This window comes from Lepisosteus platostomus, chromosome 3 (assembly GCF_059453375.1).
Source record: "Lepisosteus platostomus isolate fLepPlt1 chromosome 3, fLepPlt1.hap1, whole genome shotgun sequence".
In the NCBI taxonomy this organism is placed as follows: domain Eukaryota; kingdom Metazoa; phylum Chordata; class Actinopteri; order Semionotiformes; family Lepisosteidae; genus Lepisosteus; species Lepisosteus platostomus.
In genome coordinates, this window is record NC_142613.1 from 78,077,797 (window position 1) to 78,101,401 (window position 23,605).

Below are 23,605 nucleotides of genomic sequence, written 5' to 3' on the forward strand. Positions count from 1 at the left end.
GTCTCAGTGTCAGATGAAATTCTAGGCAGATGAATAGCACTCTGCTTTAAAGGAATGTGGGAAGTGTTTTAATAACTCCTCTGAACAAGTCTTTGCCCCAGCAGGGAACTTGTTCAATCTTGAAGTCGGAAATGTTTCAAAAAGGGGTTTTAACATGTACTCCTGGAGAGAAATGTCAATCCATTTTCTTTTAGAACAAAAACTGGTGAGATGGGTTTTAATAATTAACTGTCAAAAATATGCTAGAGTTAATCAAATCTTCCTAAAGCATCTCAGTCTCTTTAAGCTGTAAACTTTTACTGCACATAATTTGGACAGCTAACATGACAGTTATCTACTGAAATTCTATTTGCTTTTCATTTTCAAGAAAAGATTCAAACTTTACTTTGATATCTGGCCTCGTTAAACAGGCTGATAATCTTGGTGCTTCTTGGAAATTTTTCTCTTGAATTTGGTAAAGTGTTTGTTTGGTCTGATTTTTCAGGAGCAAAATAACACCTAACAGATGTTGTTCCTTAATGCACAAGCAGAATCCTAAGAGAACAAATAAAGAGAGAACAGGCACATTATGTCTTTCATAGTTTTCCACTGTGCTCAATATCAGTGACTGTTGATCACAAACAACTCATCACTTTATATTATGTGTGCAAAACATGAAATGAGTTACGAGACTGTAACGTCTGGTCTTTCACTTTAACATACAGTAGCAAAGATACAAATATCCAGTAATTCAGCTCATGGAGTGTTTTTTGTGTACTTCGAAAATGTAAAAGCCTTTTCAGGAAGCCCTACGGGAAGGAAGTGCTGTGTGCTGTCCGGGTGGAAGAGAGAAGTGGAACGAGTGGAGAGGAAGAGGCTGACACTCGCTGATGAGATTAACCACAGACACCGACAGACACCACAAATAGCATCACAGCTGAACTCATCCAGGAAGGAAGTGTCTGCATCCCCAGTTCTCAGAGCACAAGAAAAGGTGGAGCTGAATGACATGACTGCCCAGCAGCTCAGCAGAAAAAAAAAAAAGAGAGAGACGTTCAGATTTCAAACGCTTTCAAAAACCAGTAAATAATCTGATCACGTGTATCGATCTGAAATTAAAGATGAGTGACACTCAAAAAAAGGCATGCCTTTGCCTTTAACTGTCCTTTCATATCTCAGAAACAGCAGGGGCTGCGCTTACAGCACCCCGCAGCAGCCCAGGACTTACACAAGGAAGACGATTGCAGTAATAAGAAAAACGTTTTCATAATTTCTAGATTTTTGCAGGGAATAAATATTTGTCATAATTGTTACTAATTTCCGAGATTTGAGAATGTCTGCTGTGTAATTAATAATTCATCACGTGGAATAATATAATAATAATAATAATAATAAACTTTATTTTATATAGCGCCTTTAAAGGTGGCTTCTCAAAGCGCTTTACAGGATGACAATAACAATAAATAAGAAGACTACAACAATAAATAAGAAAATTTCACAAGACAGGACACAATTATAATTACAACAATACAACAATAAAAATAGAGGAGACCGTGGAAGATGGTATTAAGAAGAGCAGAGGGGTGAAGAATGGAACCAGTTAAGTAAAGGCTTTTCTGAAGAAGAAGGTTTTGAGTCTGGATTTGAAGGAGTTTAGAGAAGGTGACTCTCTAATATCCTTGGGCAAAGAGTTCCAGAGCTTGGGGGCATAGCAGGAGAAGGCCCTGTCGCCCATACAATGTAGACGGGCTTGGGGGACAGTAAGGAGGGCAGAATTTGAAGAGCGGAGGTTGCGAGGTGGGGAGTAGGGCGATAAAAGTTCAGACAGGTATTGAGGTGCCAAGCCATGTAAAGCCTTGTAGGTGAGCATGAGGATTTTAAAGTCTACGCGGAATTTGACCGGAAGCCAGTGCAAGGACTCCAGGATAAGAGTAATGTGAACACTTGTACTAGACCTGGTCAGGATTCTGGCTGCTGAATTTTGGACATACTGCAGCTTGTTCAGAGTAGATTTAGATACACCAGGGAGCAGAGCATTGCAGTAGTCAATTCGGGAGAATACAAATATGTTGATCAGCTTTTCAGCCACAGTTAATGATAGCATAGGGCGTAGTCTTGTGATATTTCTAAGGTGAAAAAAAGATGTTTTGACAGTATGCTGTACATGTGGGTCGAATGTTAAGCCAGAATCGAATATAACCCCAAGGTTTTTCAATTTTGATTGAAGTTCTAGTACAGAGCCATCTACAGACAGGGTTACAGGACTGGCTTTACGAAGTTGATGGGGGGTACCAATAAGCATGACTTCAGTCTTGTCACAGTTAAGATGAAGGAAGTTTTGAGTCATCCAAATTTTTATGTCAGAGATGCAATTAGATAGAATAGAGACAGCCACGTCAGTGTCGGGTTTGGTATGGATGTATATTTGAGTATCGTCAGCGTAAAAATGAAAGCTGAGGCCATGTGATCTTAAAAGCTGACCAAGTGGGAACATGTAAATGCTGAAGAGCAAGGGGCCCAGTATTGAGCCCTGGGGGACACCAGACTTGACAAGACCAATTTCAGACCTGTACCCATTGAGAGAGACAAAGTGACAGCGATCAGTGAGGTAAGACTTAAACCATTTGAGGGCAGTGTCAGAGACTCCAAACACAGTCTCGAGACGAGAAAGCAAGATGTTATGGTCAACAGTGTCAAAGGCAGCACTGTATATGTTTCACTGCTAGTTTGAAACCTGCAATGAAAAGAATTGTATGGTCCTTGCATGGTTGAGTATTCTGCTTGCTTGGATCTCTGTATACATTATCAGAACTATTTGTTCTCTTGCTTGTTTAATTTAAATCCATTTTTATTGAAATGTGACAGAAAAGATTCAGATATTACCCATCAGCACACGATGCATTTGGAATTGAACATTTTTTCCTTAATAAAACAGAAACCTTTTGTATATATAATGATTAGGATACAACTACAAAGCCAGGATTGATAGAAGATTTTTGTTTTCATTATACTGAATAGTTATAACACTTCTGAGTACCTTTGGAAACACCTGCTATCAAGTCATGTCCTCTTAGACTTTTTTGTCTAACAGTGAATATGGCTAAAATACTGTAAATCACTACATTCAAACAATTAAACAATGTTTTTCACTGATTTATCACATACATGACCACACAATATCACCTAAAAAGTTTAGTCATTAAAATAATTATCAATCACATTTAGATATGAAAATGCCACCAAATACAGATACGATGGTAACAGTATCTGTTTAATTACATAGTGTCCACATCCAAAGAGCTTGTAGATCAGTTACAGTACAGACTTCAAATGCATAGCTAAAGAATATATTGTAATTCATAGCTCTTTAGCAATTATTTGAAAAAGTTAATAAACACTTTATGTGAAAAGTGGAGTAGTACAGCATATACTGTTTGGTTGTTTGATTCTAGTGCATTAACAGAAAATGTCATGTCAATATAAATAAAGACAGACAAACTTTGAATCATACACTGTTTTTGAAGGTTACAATTGTCTTCCAGAAGACATGTAAAGCTTTAATTAGGAGAACATTATTTAAACATGGTAAAAATTACATTCTCCACCTTCAGACTATTTAAGAACCAAGGTTTCTGTGTAATAAACACCCTAGATTACCTAGGGCTAAACTGACATCACAAACATGACAACAATAGATAGTTTAAGTTTGGGTCAAATGGTATCAGTGTCGGCAATAATTTTCTCAATGCCAGCACCATGTCTTTTTGGTAACTGTAAGGCAAAATATGGGTGTTTTACTGTGCATAGTAGTCCACTATGATTTATGGCAAGGCAATCAACAGATTAATTTTCAGATTATTAAACTAATAATAATAATCATTCCTTACAGTTATATAGCACTTTTCTGGAAACTCAAAGCACTTTACAGGTAATAGAGACTCCCCTCCAGCACCAGTGTGCAGCTCCACCCTGGCTGATGCGCCAGTACACTCATCACACACCAGCTCTCAGTGGGGAGGAGAACAGAGTGATGAAGCCAGTTCAGAGATGGGGATTATTAGGAAGCTATGATTGGTAAGGGCCAATGGGAAATTTGGCCCGGACACCGGGGTAACACCCCTACTCTTTTCGAGAAATGCTCTGAGGTTTTTAATGACCACAGAGAGTCAAGACCTCAGTTTTATGTCTCATCTGAAGGACGGGATCTTTTTACAGTATAGTGTCCCCGTCACTAAACTGGGGCATTAGGACCCACACAGACCGCAGGTTGACCACACCCTACTAGCCCCTCTTAACACCTCTTCCAGCAGCTACCTCAGCTTTCCCAGGAGTCTCCCATCCAGATACTGACCAGGCACACTTGCTGAGCTTCAGTGGGCTTCCAGTGGTGAGTTGCAGGGTGACATGGCTGTAGGCCACATCATAAATTATTAAAGATAAGAGAAAGCAAGTGCCTTAAATATACTTAAAAACTTAAAAACACACTTTGGAGATCACAAAGGCTTATTCTAATTCATGAATTCAATTTAGTGTGAAAATGTGTGGTGAAAACACTTATGAGAGGTACAGTAATCTTACAGTTTTTCAGCTCTCAGAGACGTCTCCTGTCCATGTTTAAAGACACTTCCTCATAGTTTCCGCCTGTGCCTGCTGGTTAGGGTTTCCTTGCTGTTTCTCAAGATGTCTGTTAGGCCAACTTTGTTGTTACATGTGAGGATTCTGAAGACTTCAGCCGAGTCCCTCTCAGCCATCTACAGTATGTCCAGGACTCGGGAGGCTCCGTTCTTTTAGCTTGTCAGTCTACTCTGGGACATTCCTGCAGCCCCCAGAAGTTCTCTTCTTTCTCTTCTCTAGGCTGATGCCAGATGAGTAAAACTTTTTTTTAATATAATTTGACGACCAAGATTGATCAAACTATTCTAAATGACACACTACAGTTGCATATGACAAATGTAAGATAATATTGCTTGTGGAGTTCTATTATTATATATTATCTTGACATGATGCCTTTATTTGCTGCACATAGTTTCACTAAAAACCATACTTATTTTCAGAATTGAACCATGCTAATAACGTCTGTTAATAAATGTTTACCATGTATATTAAACTCATTTTTCTACACATACAGTTGTCGGCATTCCTCTACACCATAGGTTCAAAGTTAAGCTCATCTAAACCGGGTCCTGCGGTCTTAAAAATTTAAATACGTTTCCATATTGAATAAATAATACAAGGTGGGAACTGCCTTAGTAAAAGCTGGACATCTCGTATGAATTCTGAAATTCGCGTCCGAGACTGTTACTGTATCTTTCTTTCTAATGGCCTCAGTTTAGACCGCAGCAAGCGCTGCGGTTGCTGTGCAAAATGCAAATTTAACCTAAGCGTTTCCACTTGTTTAACACCTTTGATTTGATCATTTCTTGAACAGAGTAATTGAACAGCATCCAACTTAATGCCAAACATGGATTAAGTCAGTTGCCTACAGTATATCTCCATTCTGCTTACAAGTACAGTATATCAGTTGGCAATGTAATAATGTGACAATATTATAAAAAGTGTATATTACTGTGTTTCACTTTATATCACCATTTCATATAACGAAAGTCCATCCATTAGTCAAGAGGAAGACTTTCTTTGCCGTAGACTTGTGTCCGCTGCCGCCTATTATAAATTATTAGCAATGCAAGGTAAGGGTTCCCCCTGCTGGTCGCAGTTGTGTAGCATCTCCCCACACTAAAAACCACGTGTCTTTTCTTCTCCTATGTTTTCTTCCGGTTCGCCACTAAAGAATATGGCAACACCTTCAGTGCCCGCAGATAACATGAAGAATTTGCTACAGTTTATGAAACTCATAGGACAGCTAAAGGTAGTTAAAGGTCTAATGTCATAGCAGTTGCTACAATTCTGAATTATACAAATCGACGCTCTTTTGTGCGTTCAATAAAGTTCCTTACAGGAGGAAGAAAATGAATGGATCTGCTAGTGTGTATGGTGCCTGAGAGACTCACAAATCAAATGAAAATTAATAACAATACTGTTGTGAACGGTACATTAAAGTACGAGTAGTAATTCTCCTGCAATGCAATGTTGATTACTTGCTAAATGCTTGTTTTTACGTATCTTTTTCTGTTGTTTCTGCACGCAATGAAGCGAACTCCTCGGACGGGCTGGGTTTACAGGAATGTGCTCAACCCGGAGAGTGTGTCCGACCACATGTACAGAATGTCTTTAATGGCCTTGACTATCGGAGACCGCAACATCAACAGAGGCAGGTAGGGTGTCCTGCCCCTTCTGTGACTGGTTTACGGCGGCTTTGAAGCACAACGATACGTTTAGTATAGCTTTAAGCTCAGAAGTCGAATGTGCATTTTCGCCTTTAACTGTAAATCACATTTTAGAATGGAATATGAAATGCTGTTTAGATTGTATAGTGTGTGTTTTCAATGATGAGTTTATCATTTGAAGTTGCTGATGAATTCCAATTCAAAATCAAAAACAGGAATACTTATACATCGCTACAAACAATACTGATTGTAATGTCTAAAACGTGATTCAAACACGATTTTTAAAAACCCCGTTCTTTAAGGAGATGTTGAAGTAGTACAGTAATCTTTTATTCTTGTTTTACTAATTTTATGTAGTCTGTTATTATCTAGTTTTGTTGGGGGAACTAATTCAGGAGGCTGAAGACAACTCTACTGTAGGTCTGTAGTCTGTAGAAGGGAAATAGGGTCATTTCTTTGGAATCACAGGTCATTTAATTTTGGACTTGTCTCTTCAAATTATCATGCTACCAAGTTAACCCTCCAAAGGCAGAAATACAGCAGAAAACATCTGTAGAATATATGAGCAAAATCATCTGTGATGATTAGATGCAACTCTGTTGAATAAAGAATGCTGGTTGTTTCTGTTTTGAGGTTTTAAAAGTATTTTAAGATCGAATAATTCTTATAGAAACGTTTTCGTGTGTGATTTAATAATGAAAGGCTTATGTGAAAGATGAGTAAAGAACAATAAATGATAAAGGACTATGTTAACATTTTACCATCTCATAACAAGAGTACAGAAAATCTTTTGAAATCCTTAAGCTGTAATAAAGTTAGTGGCTGGAAGGTATGTAAAATGTACGAATGGTATTACACTTAGTATTATTTACAGTGATAAATATATAAGAGTATATGTAATATTTTTGTTGCAAATTCATGCCAGTTCAAAGGGATTATATTTTATTGAAATGTTATACTGGAAGATGTTGATTTTTAAATAATAAACCACTAGATGGAGCACTCGTTATTAATTTAAACCAAGAGTATTACAGCCTACAGTACCTTAGCGTTTACTACATTTGGTTTATTTACGAATGATATTTCCACCAAATAAAATCTGTTGCTTTGTTTTGTTAATTCCTCTTCAGTGGGATCTTCTTTAAATGATCGTCCCAGAAATGTTAAATGTAACGTATGGAAATACTGCAGCTGGGAATGCTTTAGCAAGAATGAAAAAGCATTTTCTTTAAATTATGGGACTGCAATAGGTGTTTGTAACGAGAAGAGTAATAATAATGATACTGACATTAACAAGACACTGCTATCCTAGTGCCTTAAGGGTTCAGTCTTATTTCCCACTGGTGATCATTGATATTAATACATGTATGAAAAATGCAAAAATACCATATTGTGCTTATTAAACTCTTCACCCATTGTAGTTATTTTCATTATCTGTGCATTTCACCAGGTCGTATAAATACAGTTATGTCTTTAAATTCACTGTTAGTATCACAATATGAGTAATTTCAAAGCTATGAGTGTCCAAAGCCCTTGCTTGTATTTAGATCCATACAGTTAAGACCACAGGAAAGCTATGAGTTAACTGCAGTGGCTTAGACGTTTTAGCAAGTGTTGTGTGGTATAATGTCTTTGACCTGCATTTATGCCCACTGTATGAATATCACAAACTTTGATACTTAATGTGTTTGACAAACAGGGGTTTAGCTGTTTAGATGTAGTCAGTGTGGAGCAGTTACAGTGCAGCTGCTGTGACCTGTAAGCCCACTGTTTCAGATGTATGCAGCTGGCCTTGGTCCATGATATGGCAGAATGTATTGCTGGTGACATCGCCCCTGCAGACAACGTCAGCAAGGAGGAGAAGCACAGAAGAGAGAAGGTAATTATATATTGCAGCTCATAACAGTGAAGGGATAACTATGCAAATGCTCACATCTCGGTTACAACATGTGGGAGATTGCACTGTGTAAGTGGAGTTAACTTTAAGCTCTAATTACACTGTAATAACACCACATTTGTTGGATTCTGAACAAGGCTTTTCTGTTTGTTGCTGAGGTGACTCTTTGTGCATTTCAGATTGAAGATCAAACAATAAAAGAAAAGAATGCTTTTCTTTTAAAATTGCACATCCTTTAAAACCTGCACACGTGTACTGGAGTGCACTGTGAGTGAACCTGGAGAGTATATTAGAGGCTGTATTCTCAAGCATTTAGTGCCATCATGCCATCTCTTGTGAACCCTGTCTTCTAGGAAGCAATGAAACATTTGACTGGCTTATTATCAGAAGACATGAAGAAAGAAATATATGACTTATGGGAGGTAAGCTGGACAATGTCTGTGTCCTGAAATTACAAGTAGATATTAAATAGTGTCAGTAGATATTAAATAGTAATGGGTGCTTTTCTGTTCCTTGTGCCTTGCACTTTTGGACAGCAGTTTTCAAGTCTATCCACAGATACTGAATAGAATTCAAGTCGCAATTGTGGCTGGGCCACTCAAGGACATTCACATTTTTATTCTTAAGCCACTCCTGTCTTTTGGCCTTGAGCTCTGGGTTATTGTTTTGCTGAAAGGTGAATTTTTGTTCCATTTTTTACTTGAATCAGGTTTTCCTTTAAAATTTGACAGTACTTTGCTCCATAAAGGTTTCCATCAGTCTTAACAGATTTCCAAGCAGCAATATCTCTTCTATAATGTGGAGACCAAAATTGTACACAATATTCAAAACAAAGCCTCCCTAGTGCATTACACAATTTTAATATAACATCTCTTGACTAAGTGATGCGTGAGATAAAAGTTAGACCAGAAATATCCAGTTTTTGTCTTGTCGATCATAAAACCTTTCGCTGCATGTTTGCATTATCACTTAGCTTCTTTTTTGCAAGCCTAATGCTTGATTTGAGTTTTTTTCTTGTCGGTTACATACAGGCCCCCTTTGCGGACTGACCCGTGTACTTTTTGACCCCGGGGGTATTTTCTCTCAGGCTAGCCGTTGAGCCCTGCAACTCTTTCAAAGTTGCCGCTGGTCTCACAGTGGCGTTTCTCTCCAGTTTCCTCCTTGTTCAGCTGCTTAGTTTGAAGGGACCAGGTCTGGGTACCTTCCATTTCTGAATGATTGCCTTCACCACGATAAAAGAGATATTACGAGTTTTTGAAATGTTTATATACCTTCACCTGATCCGTGGCTTCAGACAGGTCTATTCTAGAGTTTCCTCATCTTCATGGTTCAGTCTTTGCCTTAAACTCCCTACCTCACAGATGGACCATACACAGTGTGGTGTACTCATTCTGAAATCTGGAGAACCACTAGTATTGTACACTCACACAATGATTATTCGACTAATAGTGTGGCTCATGTACCTACATTAATTTAGGTTTGCTACAGCCAAGGTTTTGAATACTTATGCGATCATGAGTTTCCATTTTTTCCTACCAATCTATTTACCTTTTAGTTTTTTGCTTTGAATCAGTGGACTAGGTAGTGTATATAACAAATGTTAATTGCTACTTCAAAGTGTCAGTTACTGCTGGCTTTAAAGCACTTAGCTTTGCAAAAAATCCGCAAGGGTCTGAATACTTCTTTAAGGCACTGTATAATTCTTAACAAATTTTAATCTTTAGATTTATCTGTAGTATTGTTAAATAAGCTCGTATATAAGCTTCCTTCGAATCGGTTGTAATTTGTAGAGGCATATTCAAAAGTACTTTGGATGTACATTTGCAATATATTGTAATATCAGTTACCTTTCCCAGAGGACCCTGTTCTTAATAACTTGAAGGAAGGTTTGAACATGGAAATTGTATAAACAGATATGTTGGTGTTGCTTCTGAGCAGTGTTTTTCTATTGCTAGGAGTACGAGTATCAGGCCAGCCCAGAGGCCAAGCTGGTGAAAGAACTTGACCGGTTTGAGATGATTCTACAGGCACATGAGTATGAGACGCTTGAGAACAAACCTGGTCGACTGCAAGACTTTTTTGATTCCACTAATGGTATGTTTGTCTTTCATCATCACCGCCTGTCATACTTTACAAGGTTCATTTTATTTATCAAACTTCTTTAAATCAACTTGTTACTTCTATTAAAATAATGCTGGAGGCAGTCTTTCAGAACAATATCACTAACATCAAGTATACACATGGAACAGGTAAAGGTTTATTCTTTTATTCTAGAAAGAATAACATTTATTCTAGAAAGGTTTATTCTAGACTTTATAAAAGACTTAATAAAGTCTTATCTATCTATCTTATTCCATGCTGAAAAGAGACGAATGAAAACCAAACGTTTCGGCTGTGGAGACTTCTTCAGGTGTGCTCACATGCTCACACCTTCTTCAGGCCGAAACTTTGTGTTTTCGTTCTTCTCTTTTCAACATGGAATAAACCCGTTAGTTGTTCCTTTGCAGCCTACGCATGCTGATGCAGCTACCCGCCATCAAATATACACTCTCATTTCTGTAAGGATAATGAGGATTACCACCATAGTTTTATTGAAATTTCTAGCAGCCAAAGTAAGTGTTCTGTTCATGTTCTGCAGTTGGAATGTCAGTTGGCAACAGACAGCTTGCTTTTTATGTTCTTTATATGACTTTATGTTCTACATACAGTACAGCATGTATATTAGGGGTAGGCTAGTTTGTGAAAGGGTTAATTTAGTGCAGTGTACCAGTCTATTTAAATTTTACACAGTCTGTGTAAAATGGTATGAAACAAAAGCCCCTTTTTATGGAACCCATTTTTCCTCTCACAGGCAAATTTCAGCATCCTGAGATCCTCGAGTTAGTAAAAAGTTTAAATGAAGAAAGAAACATGCAACTAGCTGCTACAGGGAGCAGTCCTGACCGAGGTGCATCACTGCCAGGGGACAGAGTTTCACCACCTTAGTTGCAACATCAACGGTTTATAATAAAATATATTTTAATAATTCTTGCCTTATCTTCATTTGATGTTTCTAAGCTATTTTATAGCACATTTTCTTAATTGTTTTTCCATCTGAGTAACAAAAAACCTACTGTTTCTGAGTGAGCCGAAGGCCTGTGATGATTAAGCTGTGGTTACATGTGTCATGTGTCAAAACAAATGTACAAAAACAAGAAGATTTTTTTCATCCTTAAATCTTTACTAAAGCTGTACACATTTTTGAGATAGGGGACATGATTCTGAATAAGATTACTTTTAAATGTATAGCCAGGGAATCTACATTAAGGTTATTATCGTTAGGAGAAACAATTTGTCGTTCATCTTTATAGGTGATTCGTAATTCTGAATGTCTTAGTTTTTATAGTGTAAGATACTGATGCAAATTAAATCGACATAATAGGTTTTCATGAGCGAGGGATATAAACCATGTAAACATGTTTTGGGTATTTCAACATTATTAAATGCCAGAAAGTTGCATTGCTTAATACATGAGGAATAGTTTTAAGATAACTTAGGGGTTTTGCCTTAAATTAAAATGAAAACAATGGCTCAATTCCATGCCGAAAAGTAAAAAGAAGAAAAAGCAACATTTAAGCTATTGGGCCTTCTTGGGTGCGCAGGATTGAGGGAGAGAACAGGAATCTGAGGAAAAAAAGAGAGCAAAGTGAATGAGGGGAGGTGAGAAAGGTGTGAATCAGTTTTTTATAATCCTACTCTCTCCTTTTTTCCTGCACATCAGTGCTGGTGTATTTAGGGGAAGCAAACATCATCCGATTACCAGACAGTCAAACAGTAGAACCACTTAGAGCTCGGGAATTTTCCTTAGGAAGCAGAGGTAATTTAATTTCCTAATAAGTCTGTCTGAATATGTTGAAAAATCTTTCGACACGAAAGGATGAGAATAAATGTATCCAAAAATAGAAACCATTAATTATTGTATGAATCATATTATGTTTAATTGAAACTTAATCATGTTTAATAATAGATCTACATCCAAAAGTTCCCAAGTGCACCCTAATAGTAAATTAATAATAATAATAATAATAGATCAACATCATCACAAAAAATATTTAATGGGTACAATATTACCTGCCACCAAACAAAAACAGGGCAGTGAAAGAAGACCCAGGATTCAGTAAATACCTATTTGAATAACCGGTTGTTGCAGTAGTGGTGCTCAGGGCGTACTGTATGTAGTGCTTCAGCAACATTCAGAAAGAAATTAGCCACTCGTTGGCTGTTCAGGGAATGTATGAATGAAGTTTCACAATTTTAAATGCCTTTCAAAACCTCCATCCATTTACTGATTGCTGCCTTGCACACCTGGAATACGTTATGTCATTTTCCATCTCTCCAGCCCCCCTCCCCACTCCCACTTTTTGACCTGTTTACCCCACCACTTTTGCCCATCTTGCTCTCTCTCCCAGCATACCTGAATTCAAAGCCAAAATGCTTTTTTCTTCTAATTTTGTAACAGTCGCGACTCATTCCATTAGACCTAGTTACTGAACACATAAACACAAGACTACCTGTGAACATATTTCAGTATTGTACTTGGACAGAAACATTTACAAAAGAGGAACCGGTGTATATTGTGTATGTTTGCATACTGTATAGTGTATGAACTTTGACCTTACAGCAACGTTAGTTTTTTAAAAAAACAAGTATTTTGTGTTGTATTAACATATAATAATCTTCAAAGGAACAAGTAATAGGTTTATTCCATGCTGAAAAAAACAACGTTTCGGCTGTGGAGCCTTCTTCATGTGTGAGGGCTCCGCGGCCGAAATGTTGTGTTTTCTTTCTTCTTTTTTTTTAGCATGGAATAAACCTGTTACTTGTTCCTTTGCAGCCTACGCATGCTGACGCAGCTACCCACCTGAACTTATAATAATCTTGTCCACTGGTCCTAGATCATGATGTAAGTAAAAGAGGGAACTTAGTTATAAAAAACATTCAACGGTAACCAGTGTCCAGTCACATGCAAAACCTTTATTCTGAAACTAGATTAACAAGCACATATAATAAAATTTTGTCAGGTTTGCAGCAGAAGTACATAACATTACTGAAAGACATAAATAATAAAAGGAGTAAAGTGTACACGCAATGCTCAGAGTTTTAAATCCTTCAGTACAATACTCAGGCTTAAACACACTTTTGCCCTTCATCCATAGAAACAAAAATACTTACAAATCTAAGAATGTTAAAGTCACAAAGTGTAAATATACAAAGGAACAGAAGATTTAAAGTTAATCATTTTAAGGGACTCACAGTTTATTAATTACGGGGGTATACAGTAGGTAATTGTATGACTCAAATACTTATTTATAAGATTGCATCGTTATATACAGTATTTCAAGTCTTGGTACAAAAAAGTTAAACGTTTTCTTCTGATGAATAGGGAAATGACAAGGAAAATTTAACTTTATACATTTAACACCGAAAGATAGGGGAGGGGGGTTTATTTAAAAAGTAAATGTAGAGTATTTTCATTACTGTTCTTGTTAAATGACTCCTGAACTTTGGTGTAGATTGTGAAAAGCATACATAAAAATAACTCGGAGAATGTGGCAGAGGAGGGATAACTTCACTCCTTTTTGAGCTGGTACGCAGACAGAGCCACTCGGGAGACCGGATGTAAGAGCAGTTTCATTTTACGCTGTGGGGAAAGAGGGGGTTTTGGTCTCTGCCCCCCAGAGCAGCGTGTGGTCAGGCGCGCGAGCGCAGAGCTAGCAGGTCCTCTCTCCGCTCTCCAGCAGCCTCACTGCCACCGGGGGGTCCTGGGCGCTGGCGTGGGCGGTGGACGACAGGACCTCTTCGAAACTCCCTCTGCTGCTGCTGGATCCACCCACCTTTGTCTGCTCACGCAAAGCAAGAGAGCAGGAAAGTCATGTGGCATTGTATTTAAGTACACTTGGAATCTTTTGGCATCACTGTAGTTGTACACAACTTTGAAGACTAATGGCTGATGCATTTGATGGCTCATACTTCAGATATTACCAATTGGCTTTTACAAAATTGTGCATACGTAACACCTATCGTTGGTCATACAACTGCAAAATCCTTTATGAACAGCATCCAAGAAAATACATTAATTAAGTCCCATGTCCTAATCTAACACCAGACTTGCAAACTTGAAACCTATGTCTTTTAGAGCATGTGACCTAACCCTTTGTGTCTTCCTGTAAATCATCTCACTTTTTTTTATCAAAATGATAATTTTTTTCTAGGGCCCAGAGCACAAATTGTGCAAGCAAATATATACTGAGAGGCACTAAAGTGAAACAAAAGAGTATTGGAAACGATTTGCATTTTTAATGCCTATCACATTTTATATAGGTAGTTAGAATGCAGAAAAGAATTAGATGGAAAACAGTTTGGCTCACACCATACAATTTAATGATAATGAGCAGTGTAACTGCAATAATGTGAAATACTGTAGCTATGTACAGCTCTGATAATACTCTGAGCCAGGAATAGCTTAAACAGAAGGTTCTTGGTGAGTCATTAGGAGCACAAAGGAGCAAGGAGTAAGGCAATTAATCCATCTTTCGACATTTTGTTATATCTATTTCTGAAGACTGAGTCCAAGAGGGGTCTCTTTAAATCCATCCTTCCAGTTCCAGAGTATTTGCGATGTTATCACCTTGTGGCCTGGTGAGAACTCCCCAAACCAATGCCTGATTATAGAAATTGGAGCACACTGCTGTATACAAAGCCATCCTTTGAATGAGTCAAGGTCTTGACTGCATGGTCATCTACGATCCTGAATCCAGAATCACATTTGAAGTAGAGATTTATAGCAGACTGTAAGTACATTACAGAAGTAAAACACCAGCTACAAAATATAATAATAATCATCACCAACATCATCATCATCATCTAAGATTGTTTTTTGACAGGATTTGTACTTGGGGAGCTCCACTTCACACATCCCATCTTGAAAGAGAACTGAAACCTAGCCTACAATCGTAATGAAAAACCCTCAGGAATTTCCTACTAATCCAATCTCTTGCATTTGTTCATAGTAGTTTCTTTTTTTGAGTTGCGTCATTATTGGCTACAGAGGCAAGCAGTGGAATCTAACCAGAAGCTACCTTACAAGTCAGACAGGGTTAAAGGCAGCTAAGATGAGGAGTACAAAGATGACAATTTACTGTAGAATCTGTATCTGGATTCCCCATCCCATTTATTCAGTACTGACTCAATAAGACCACGTTTGGGTACTCAAAACCTAAATTTTGCAATTGGTGCCATTAAATTTAGACCTCTTGACTTTTTCAGTGCACCATAAATACAGATCTTTTCAGACAGTGTCAAGCGCACTGGAGTGGATGTGGGGGGTTATTACATCTGCAAGAGCACACGGTGCTGTTGTGACCCATATTTCTACAGAGGAGTGCTCACCTTTAACGTGGATACTGTGCTTTCAACCTTCTCTTCAAAGGACCTGAAGCTGGGTGAATTCCTGTGATGGACAGATACAATTAAGAGATTGGTGTACAGTTCTGTGATCTCACAAAATACACATCTGACTGGTTACTTGACATGAGTTGTAAGACAATTTCTTATATTTAGAGTATACAATTTTAATTCTACTAAACCCCTCTTGTTTATTACTTTATAAATGTAGTTTGCTTATATACAGTGTCAGAGATAAGCAGAATCACCTAACTAAATAAAAATTCTATATAAAGGTCATAATTACAGTGATCTAAAGTAACATAAACGGTCATGATTTACGATTTCCATAAAACATTAGGCACAAAAACATTAAATCATTAATACTCAAAAACTATTACTGTTATTTAAATGCTGAGTTCTTTTAAACGGGAACTGCAATATCATCTTTATATTTCATTATGTTATTTTTATATTTCAGGGTTAGAAAGAATCAGCATTGATTAATACATTTCAAACCACAATAAAAGTAACGTACTGTACACAGTAACTTGTAAAACCTCCAGTTTACAGCACAAAATAGGTATGTGCAATGCCATATTCCGCTATTCAGAACGAGGCAACAAAACTTCCGCTGAGGTGAAGCGGCCCTACAGCATTGTAAACAATAAGGCTTGTGAATTCATCTCTTTTAATCTAATAGAAATATTGCTCTCAAATTCAAGACGGTCTTGCCGTTAAATGGAACTTACTTGTTGACTTTGCATGAAGATCACATTAGAAAATTTGTGCAGTGAAATATCTGCTACACAGCCTGTACTTAATTCGCTCGTACATCACATTACATTAGTCATTACAGTGACTAGTGAGCAGGAAGGGCCGCTTCACGTCAATTTGTGGGAGGTCTCGCACTCGCTCATGGCAAGACCAGGGGTTTGCAACAACATGCCGACTTACAGTACTTTCACAAAGTTCACAATTTTGTGCTTAATTCAAAATGTGTTAATTTTTTCTATACCATCGATGGATTAATTTAACTAAGATCTAATAACCGGTTTGAGAAATTGGGAAAGCAGTTCCCCTTTAAATGTCTTGTGAAAAAAATCTAATTTCAGCTGAAGTTCAAATAAAACTGGAAAAGCCATAGGAAGAAAACGTGATAAACACGTTTATTTTTGAAAGAATATTTAAATTCAGTATAAGATATCAGAAATTACAAATCCAAACCCCACTGAGCCACTCTTATTCCACCTACAGAGAAGAAGAGGTCATCCCTTTACCTCATCGCAGGCATGCTCATGGAGTGACGAATAGAGTAGCTGCTCCAGGAGAGCATCAACAGAGGGAAAGACAGGTTAACCATTGACACAGTCAGTCACACTGACTCTACGTCTTGTCAGCATTATACTGTACATGGAGTGAACCCATCTCAGACAAACTAAGTTCCCGAAGAGCTGGTAAAGAAGATGCACAGTAAACCTCCATGTATCAAGAGCTCAAGAGCAAAAACAAAAAGTCTCCAATTCTCAGTTTTTCTGATTTTATTCTGCATTATAACAAGTCGGACTTGCTGTCCATACAGTTCATGTGTTGCTGTGAAGTTGTGGACGGGGCAAGGAAGACTCGCAGGCGGGACACGGAAAAAGCCAGAGCTGGTGCAGAAGGAGGTAAACTACAGACCAGAGCTGGGTGTAGCTCTACTGCCCATGTGGGGAATGACAGAAATACCTGCAGAGGGATGATGTAGAAGAACGGCCCCCTCAGACTGAACCTGAACAGTAGGTTATTGGTCTTCATGGACTGTCCAACACGAACACCATGTACAAACACTAGGCGGCTGGTGTGGTTCACAAGGGTACCTAGCACCCTTAGCTGACGGCCAGTGTTAAAATGTCACTGTTGTGTTGTTGAACGTATCTCCGCATATTCTGAACACCCGAGCGAAGAAGGAGAGAACTGTAAACTGATCACCACTTGGAGATGACGTGCTACCAGGATCTATCTTCCAGGATGCCATCTCGATAGACAAAGAAGGTCCAAACAATCAGTCGCTGCAGAATGGCTGGTCCAGTAGATGACCCATTCCAGATAGATTTAATTTCCCACCTCTGAAAGAACGTCTCTTGCATTCTAGGTGAGGACATTGCATTTGAGTGGCTGGTATTCAGGGCCTCAGTGGTGAAAAAGGTTTGTGCTTTTAATGGCAGAAACCTTTGGACCAACTAGCAGGAAGGACAGAGAGGACAGAAGACTTGTAATCCTCATGAAGTCGCTGATTGCCCTCAGGGGTGCTGATCTGGGGATCTTGACTACACAACTTTAAGGTGCCGTGGGAAACGTGCTTCTTCAATGTTGCCTGGAAGGTGGGTGGATAACTCTGAACCGACAAACTGGGATGTGGTTCCCATTTTTAGAAAAACAGGACCAGTGTTCAAAAAAACGTCATATTCAAGAAGAACAATGTGGATTCTGTCCTGGAAATGGAACAGTGGACCAAGACTTTTCTCTTTCTCTTGGGCAGTCTAATCTTGAGACGTCCAATGATAGACGCCGCAGTTATATGAGGCTCATGTGCCACCTCTGAGTGCTAACCAGTTCTTCCATTCTCTGACAGTGGAATCTATATTCCAGGCATTAACTCAAGGTCATTCGAGATGAACACTGGACATGAGTGCATCTTGTATCCACTCCTATTTACAAGCTATCCACACATAAACAAGATAGTAGCCAATGTATGAAAATGATCCACTTTGCAGGCTTGGTGGTAGCATCTTCTTCTGACAATGTGCATTTGAGTGTTACAGTACAATGGAAAATGGGAAGCAGCTGGGATGAGCTTGAACCTCCTATTCCAAGATCATAACTGTGTCCTTGAAAAAAGTGGATTTCTCTCTTCAGCTGAGGTGGAAAATGATATGCGGCCACTCCTACTCAACATGGTCCTACTCTACAGTTCTCACGGATAATGCAAAATGGAAGATGGAACTTGAACAATCTTAAGCACACTGGGTATACAGTATACAGTAACAACATGTTTTTTGCTTTAAATTAACAACTAGAGAATTCACCAGAATACCACATCTTTCCAATAATAAGATTAATGTCTCTAAATTTAAAATACATCTTACCCAATTGAATGTGATCTTTTGATGCATAAGGAAAGAAGAAAAAAGTTAGGTCTGTGAGGGAGGCATTAAAACACTCCTTTTTTTACAAGTTCAAAAACATACTTAAACAGTCAGCATATAAAATTTATGATTTGGTTGTTTTAAAATAATGAAAAGGTTTTTTTCTCTGAAAGTTATCTGAAAAGTTCTACAAACCAGTGCAAATTACTGTAGATGATCAAATGTAATGTGATAATGTTATTTAAGACTCAAAAACAAAAACCTTCTGAAATAAGTAATAAATATGTAACCGGCACCAAGGACATTTTGGTATGAACCACAAAACCCATTGCGTTAGAAAGCTGTTACAGTGGTAGACTGCAAACCATTTTTTATGATCTTTAGTAAATAGATGAAATATTTTGGCACACATTTGAATGGGATGGTTTTACATTTCCAAAAGAAGGATACTTTGGCAAATACCACCCTTTAATTAGTTTGAATATGATCTTCCTACCTGTAGAAACATCCCATGCCTTTTCATTTGTAATATTATACATTCTTCAGATTTCACTGGAACATGGAAATTTTAATTTGATCACTGCACCTACTAGTGGTAGCATTATTTAAAATGTATTGGTGTTTTTTAGACTTCTTGAAAGATCGGTCTCCTTAGCAGCTCAGCCAGTAAAGGCACTTGTTCTGTGCCCAGCTGCTGCAAGTTCGAGCCTGGAGCCAGGTCACCAGGCAGAGTGCCACCAGGGCAAAGCTGGGAGCTGGCCAGTGTTACTGAGAAGCAGGTGCTGACCCAACCGGCTCCTGGCTGCTTGCAGGCTTGCAGGGACGTCAGAGACGCACTGCACCTCCCTAACTCTCCTGACAGGAGCTGCAGTGCACAGAGCGTGACGTGATGTCATGACAGCACACCCTCAAGGACAGGCGAAGTCTCCAGATGGCACAGACTGCACCTCTCGTGCCTTGTGTAGTCTAAACAAAACTCAACAATACATGCAACAACTCACCATTACTAAAACAAAATGTACAATATACACAAACACCCAAATTAAACACAACACAACACAGATTCACCATTTTACCAGAGATTTTGTATAGTTAAAAGCAAACCACACAACAAAACATCAAGATGAACGCTAAATGTCAAACACAAAAGCCATGCAAAACTTTTACATACTTTTTTACATACTGAAAAGACACACTTTGCAGGCTTATGAAATGAAGATATCTCATCTTCACTTCACATACATTGTCCTAAACAGAGTTACAAAGTCATCTTATAAATCTGTGACACTCAGTGAGCGCTTTGAGTTTGCACTTGACTGTGTGGTGCCAGAACACTCCATCAAGCAGGGGCTCATGTTAACAGGCCCAGAGGCGAGGGCCAGGGCCAGTGGCATACAGCGCAAGCCCTTGAACAGGCACGAGCATTTCAAGAGGAAATCTCACAGACACTAGCAATGCTGAACTCTCATTAGAATTAACTAACTCTATCAGCAGGTTTTCTCAAACTGGAAACAGCAGCACACTGCGAATCGTAAGTCATTAATTTGAATGCTCACCAAGCTAGTGCTGCTAATGAGTTTAATTTGTATCCTACTAAACTTCCATTTGTGTAATAAACTGAGATTAAGGAATCAATTTCCTCACTGTGAGATACAACTTTGAAAAATAAAAGTAAGCTATTTTAGATAGTAAGCTAATAGTAAATAGTAAAATAGTAAGCTCTTTTAGAATGACGGGAAAAAAGCGCTCATGAGGTGTGAGTCTGATTGAGTGAGTGAGAGGTCTTGAGTTTCCCTAAATATATCACAACAATGGAGTGACGTAACTAATGATAGGTCAAATGTCATGACATGGCCATGCAGTTACCACACAACAGCTACACTGCAGGAAGTAAATCAATTATACAGAAATCTGGATGGATGTTTTCTGAAATGCTATGGGAACAGGTGGAATGTAAGCAAGGTTTCTTGGAACACTGCCCTCATTGTTTTAAAAAAAAAATTGTTTTCTGTGCAAGCACCCAGAGTATAATTTTCATCAAATCGGTACATTATTGAGAATCTTCTGTTGCAGAAAAAAAAAGATGTTCTCACACATTTACAGTATAAGCTTCAAGTCCTTCAGTAGGTAGATTCAGCCTTGCTCACCACATGAGATTTGACAAGGTCAGACAAAGATTCAAGTTCAGGTTTTCCAGATCTACTTTCCTTAAAGACTGGATGTTTAAATGATGGATGAAGCTGTTTCAATGTTCACCCAGTGTCAGTATAATGAGCACTGATACCGCATGTGGCATGCACTCGTGAAGCTCTATCGGTTTCAATAACACTTCCATAACAAAGGACACAGAGAAGAAAGGTCTCATCACAAAAGATACACACAGCCTGTTGTCTACCTCACCTTCTAGGAAACAGAAAGTCAAGGCCATATACACTGAAGCAAAAACAAAATGTTTTTGAGAAGACTTAATGATAATCATTTTCTTATCAAATTAGGCTTTTAATGTGGAACAGATTCAGTTATAAAATACATGGGTGAAACAGTGCACACACCTTTACTAACTCACAACATTAATACGGAAATGAGAGGCACAGAATAAGATAAAGGACAGCGTAAAAACACCTTAATTAGAAAACACTGTTTCCTGAAAAATAATCAACATGATAATGCTTTATGTAGATTACTGACATTTACACGCATACATTATATAATTTTTAAGCAAAGAGATGTTAATTTGGCTTCTACTTCCATTCAGTATTAAATAGAAAAGTCTTTTAAACACAACACTTTTACCTGCCATGCTCCAATATCAGAAACTACTGTAGGTAATCTGTATCAGTCACACTGACCTGTTTGTCCTACATTAATGCATTAGTGAGACAGCAAGATGGTGTTAAAACTAAAAGTCAGTAACTTTAAAGTAGCCCAACACATCCCTGGTATTGACTTACCAGTTAAAAAGAGTTGATTTGTAACAGAAAAAAGTGCCTTAAAACATACAGACCTTTATGTTAAATTTGAAACTTGTGTTGCTGCTCGAGATTGTTTTCTTATGATTTTATTTCCATTAAACATGTGCAACTCATTACAAAACGAAAAGGAACTGGCCATCTGCTGTAAGAACACGATGTGGCTTTTCATAAAGCTGACTATATTGATATATTAAGTCATATCACCAGAGGCACTAGCATATCCGCCAGATTAAACTAGGTTAATCTAGGCGGTATTTTTATATTTTCAAATTCCACTAATTTCCCTGATATAGACCATAATTACAGGTGGATCACTATGATCACGGATTCGAATGTGTGTCTCGTCAGTAGCCAGTGTGACTGGGATTCTCTTAGGCTAGGGTGGATAAGATTGGAGGCAGTGTTCATAGCAGTATGGGGCTATGTTGCCTTTAAGTGCAGCAGGTAAGTCTGCCTACACTTCCTCTTTCTCCCGTGTGCGGCTGCAGGGTTTGTAGCTGTGAGCAGAGATGTGAAAAACACACAACTGGCTATTATTTAAATAACAAAATAATGGCTGACTCAAAATAGTCTGTATATTAAGGGAAAATTGGGCCCGGTTCGTGTGTGTGCGCCCATCTGTGTCTCTGTGTGCTCTGTGAAGCATTGGTGTCCCAAGAAAAGTGTTTTCTAATAAAATCTAATTTAAGAGAATGATGTACTGTATATATTTTCAAAGACTGATCAAGTAGATAAAGCCTGTCTTATTTCTTTTTAAGTTACATGAGTTAGTAGCTTGCAGTTCAATATTAGAATATTACAACCACGGTGTTGCAAAATTATGGTTGTTTTTTCCTTTCAAAATGGAATTATCTTCTGTACATAAATAAAAAACATTGTGCACTACTGTATTGAAAATGTGGTCAAATGTATGTGTCGGAGGGGACCAAGAGTTACCATAAATTAAATCACAGTCTTTAATCCTCTGATCCCACACCCCTGGGATTACATTCAAATGTGGACCACAGAAAGCCGATTAAAACTGCCAGTGTTATGTAACAAAAACATGTTCATGTAAGAGAAGCTATGAGTAACCAGTAACAACGGTGAGGTGTTAAAAGACACATACTGTACATTTCGGCAAATAATCAATCACATAGTTTTTTATCTTTTAAAAATATGCTGTTCTTTTCATAACATGGATATTAAGTTTTGATTTTCTTTGTAACTAGTAAAACATTTATTTTTATCTGCAATTATCTGAAAGAAGTAAACAGAACAGAAGACGGGAAATATCAGAAGAACAGGCTCAAAATATAAAACTCTTTTCTTCATTTTCAGCACATGGAATGCATACCTCATATCACCCAACTTCCTGCTGATGGCTGTGCCCACGTTACTCAGAGCTGCTGTAGCCTTCTGTCCAGCAGTGCTCAGTGTCTCCTGTGTCTTTTTATACCTGAAGAGAATCAATCGGACAAGCCATCATGTCACAGAGACTAATACAACCATCTTGCAAATTACAGCTGCTTCATATTATTACTATGACTCAAATGATCAATATGAGTGGTAAAACTTCACTTCTATTCTATAATTACTACAACACTCAGTCTATGTCTTTATAAAAGTACTTTTTATGCCTTGGGAACTAAGAACAAAAACAGTATCTATGATTCAAAATTCATTCTCATCTCTACATCATCTTGCTCTGGGTTTCTTGAGTGGGCATATGAATACATTATTCTCAAGAATGTCAAATACAGTATTTCCACATATCTACATATCTGACTAAACATTTTACACATCACATCTTATTTAAAATCATCACCAGCACACAAAATAGCTGTGCGAAATATAATTAGTGAGTAAACTGATTAATCATCTATGCTGATGTCATTGACAAATGTTTCATGCTCTTTGTTTGAGATCAGGACCATGACAGGT

General features: G+C 38.0%; 2 protein-coding genes across 3 annotated transcripts in view; one reads left to right on the plus strand and one right to left on the minus strand.

Moving 5' to 3' along the window:
* Nucleotides 1–5,748: 5,748 nt before the first annotated feature.
* hddc2 (HD domain containing 2) lies at nucleotides 5,749–11,185 on the plus strand. The gene is made up of 6 exons (XM_088626943.1): nucleotides 5,749–5,845; nucleotides 6,130–6,251; nucleotides 8,040–8,142; nucleotides 8,514–8,582; nucleotides 10,116–10,254; nucleotides 11,012–11,185. Exons 1-6 carry the CDS (start codon nucleotides 5,771–5,773, stop codon nucleotides 11,143–11,145), a joined length of 642 nt encoding a protein of 213 aa, XP_088483069.1. The 5' UTR covers nucleotides 5,749–5,770; the 3' UTR covers nucleotides 11,146–11,185.
* A 1,968-nt stretch (nucleotides 11,186–13,153) lies between these two features.
* tpd52l1 (tpd52 like 1) overlaps nucleotides 13,154–23,605 on the minus strand; it is a 31,221-nt gene continuing 20,769 nt past the window's right edge. The window contains exons 4-8 of one of the 2 annotated variants that reach the window (XM_088626944.1): nucleotides 23,019–23,120; nucleotides 18,711–18,725; nucleotides 16,863–16,901; nucleotides 15,589–15,649; nucleotides 13,154–14,039 (exon numbers count right to left, since the gene is read on the minus strand). In XM_088626944.1, coding sequence (XP_088483070.1) covers nucleotides 13,911–14,039; nucleotides 15,589–15,649; nucleotides 16,863–16,901; nucleotides 18,711–18,725; nucleotides 23,019–23,120 — 346 coding nt within the window. In that variant the 3' untranslated portion in view covers nucleotides 13,154–13,910. The remainder of the gene's footprint in view (nucleotides 14,040–15,588; nucleotides 15,650–16,862; nucleotides 16,902–18,710; nucleotides 18,726–23,018; nucleotides 23,121–23,605) is intronic. The other variant, XM_088626945.1, reaches the window with a different exon arrangement.

What these genes read in the sequence shown, in the direction of transcription:
- hddc2 (XM_088626943.1), top strand. Translation starts at nt 5,771, where the DNA reads ATGGCAACACCTTCAGTGCCCGCAGATAACATGAAGAATTTGCTACAG. An exon ending in AAATATATGACTTATGGGAG is followed by an intron (nt 8,583 to 10,115) that starts GTAAGCTGGACA and finishes TTCTATTGCTAG; the next exon opens with GAGTACGAGTATCAGGCCAG. An exon ending in CTTTTTTGATTCCACTAATG is followed by an intron (nt 10,255 to 11,011) that starts GTATGTTTGTCT and finishes TTCCTCTCACAG; the next exon opens with GCAAATTTCAGCATCCTGAG.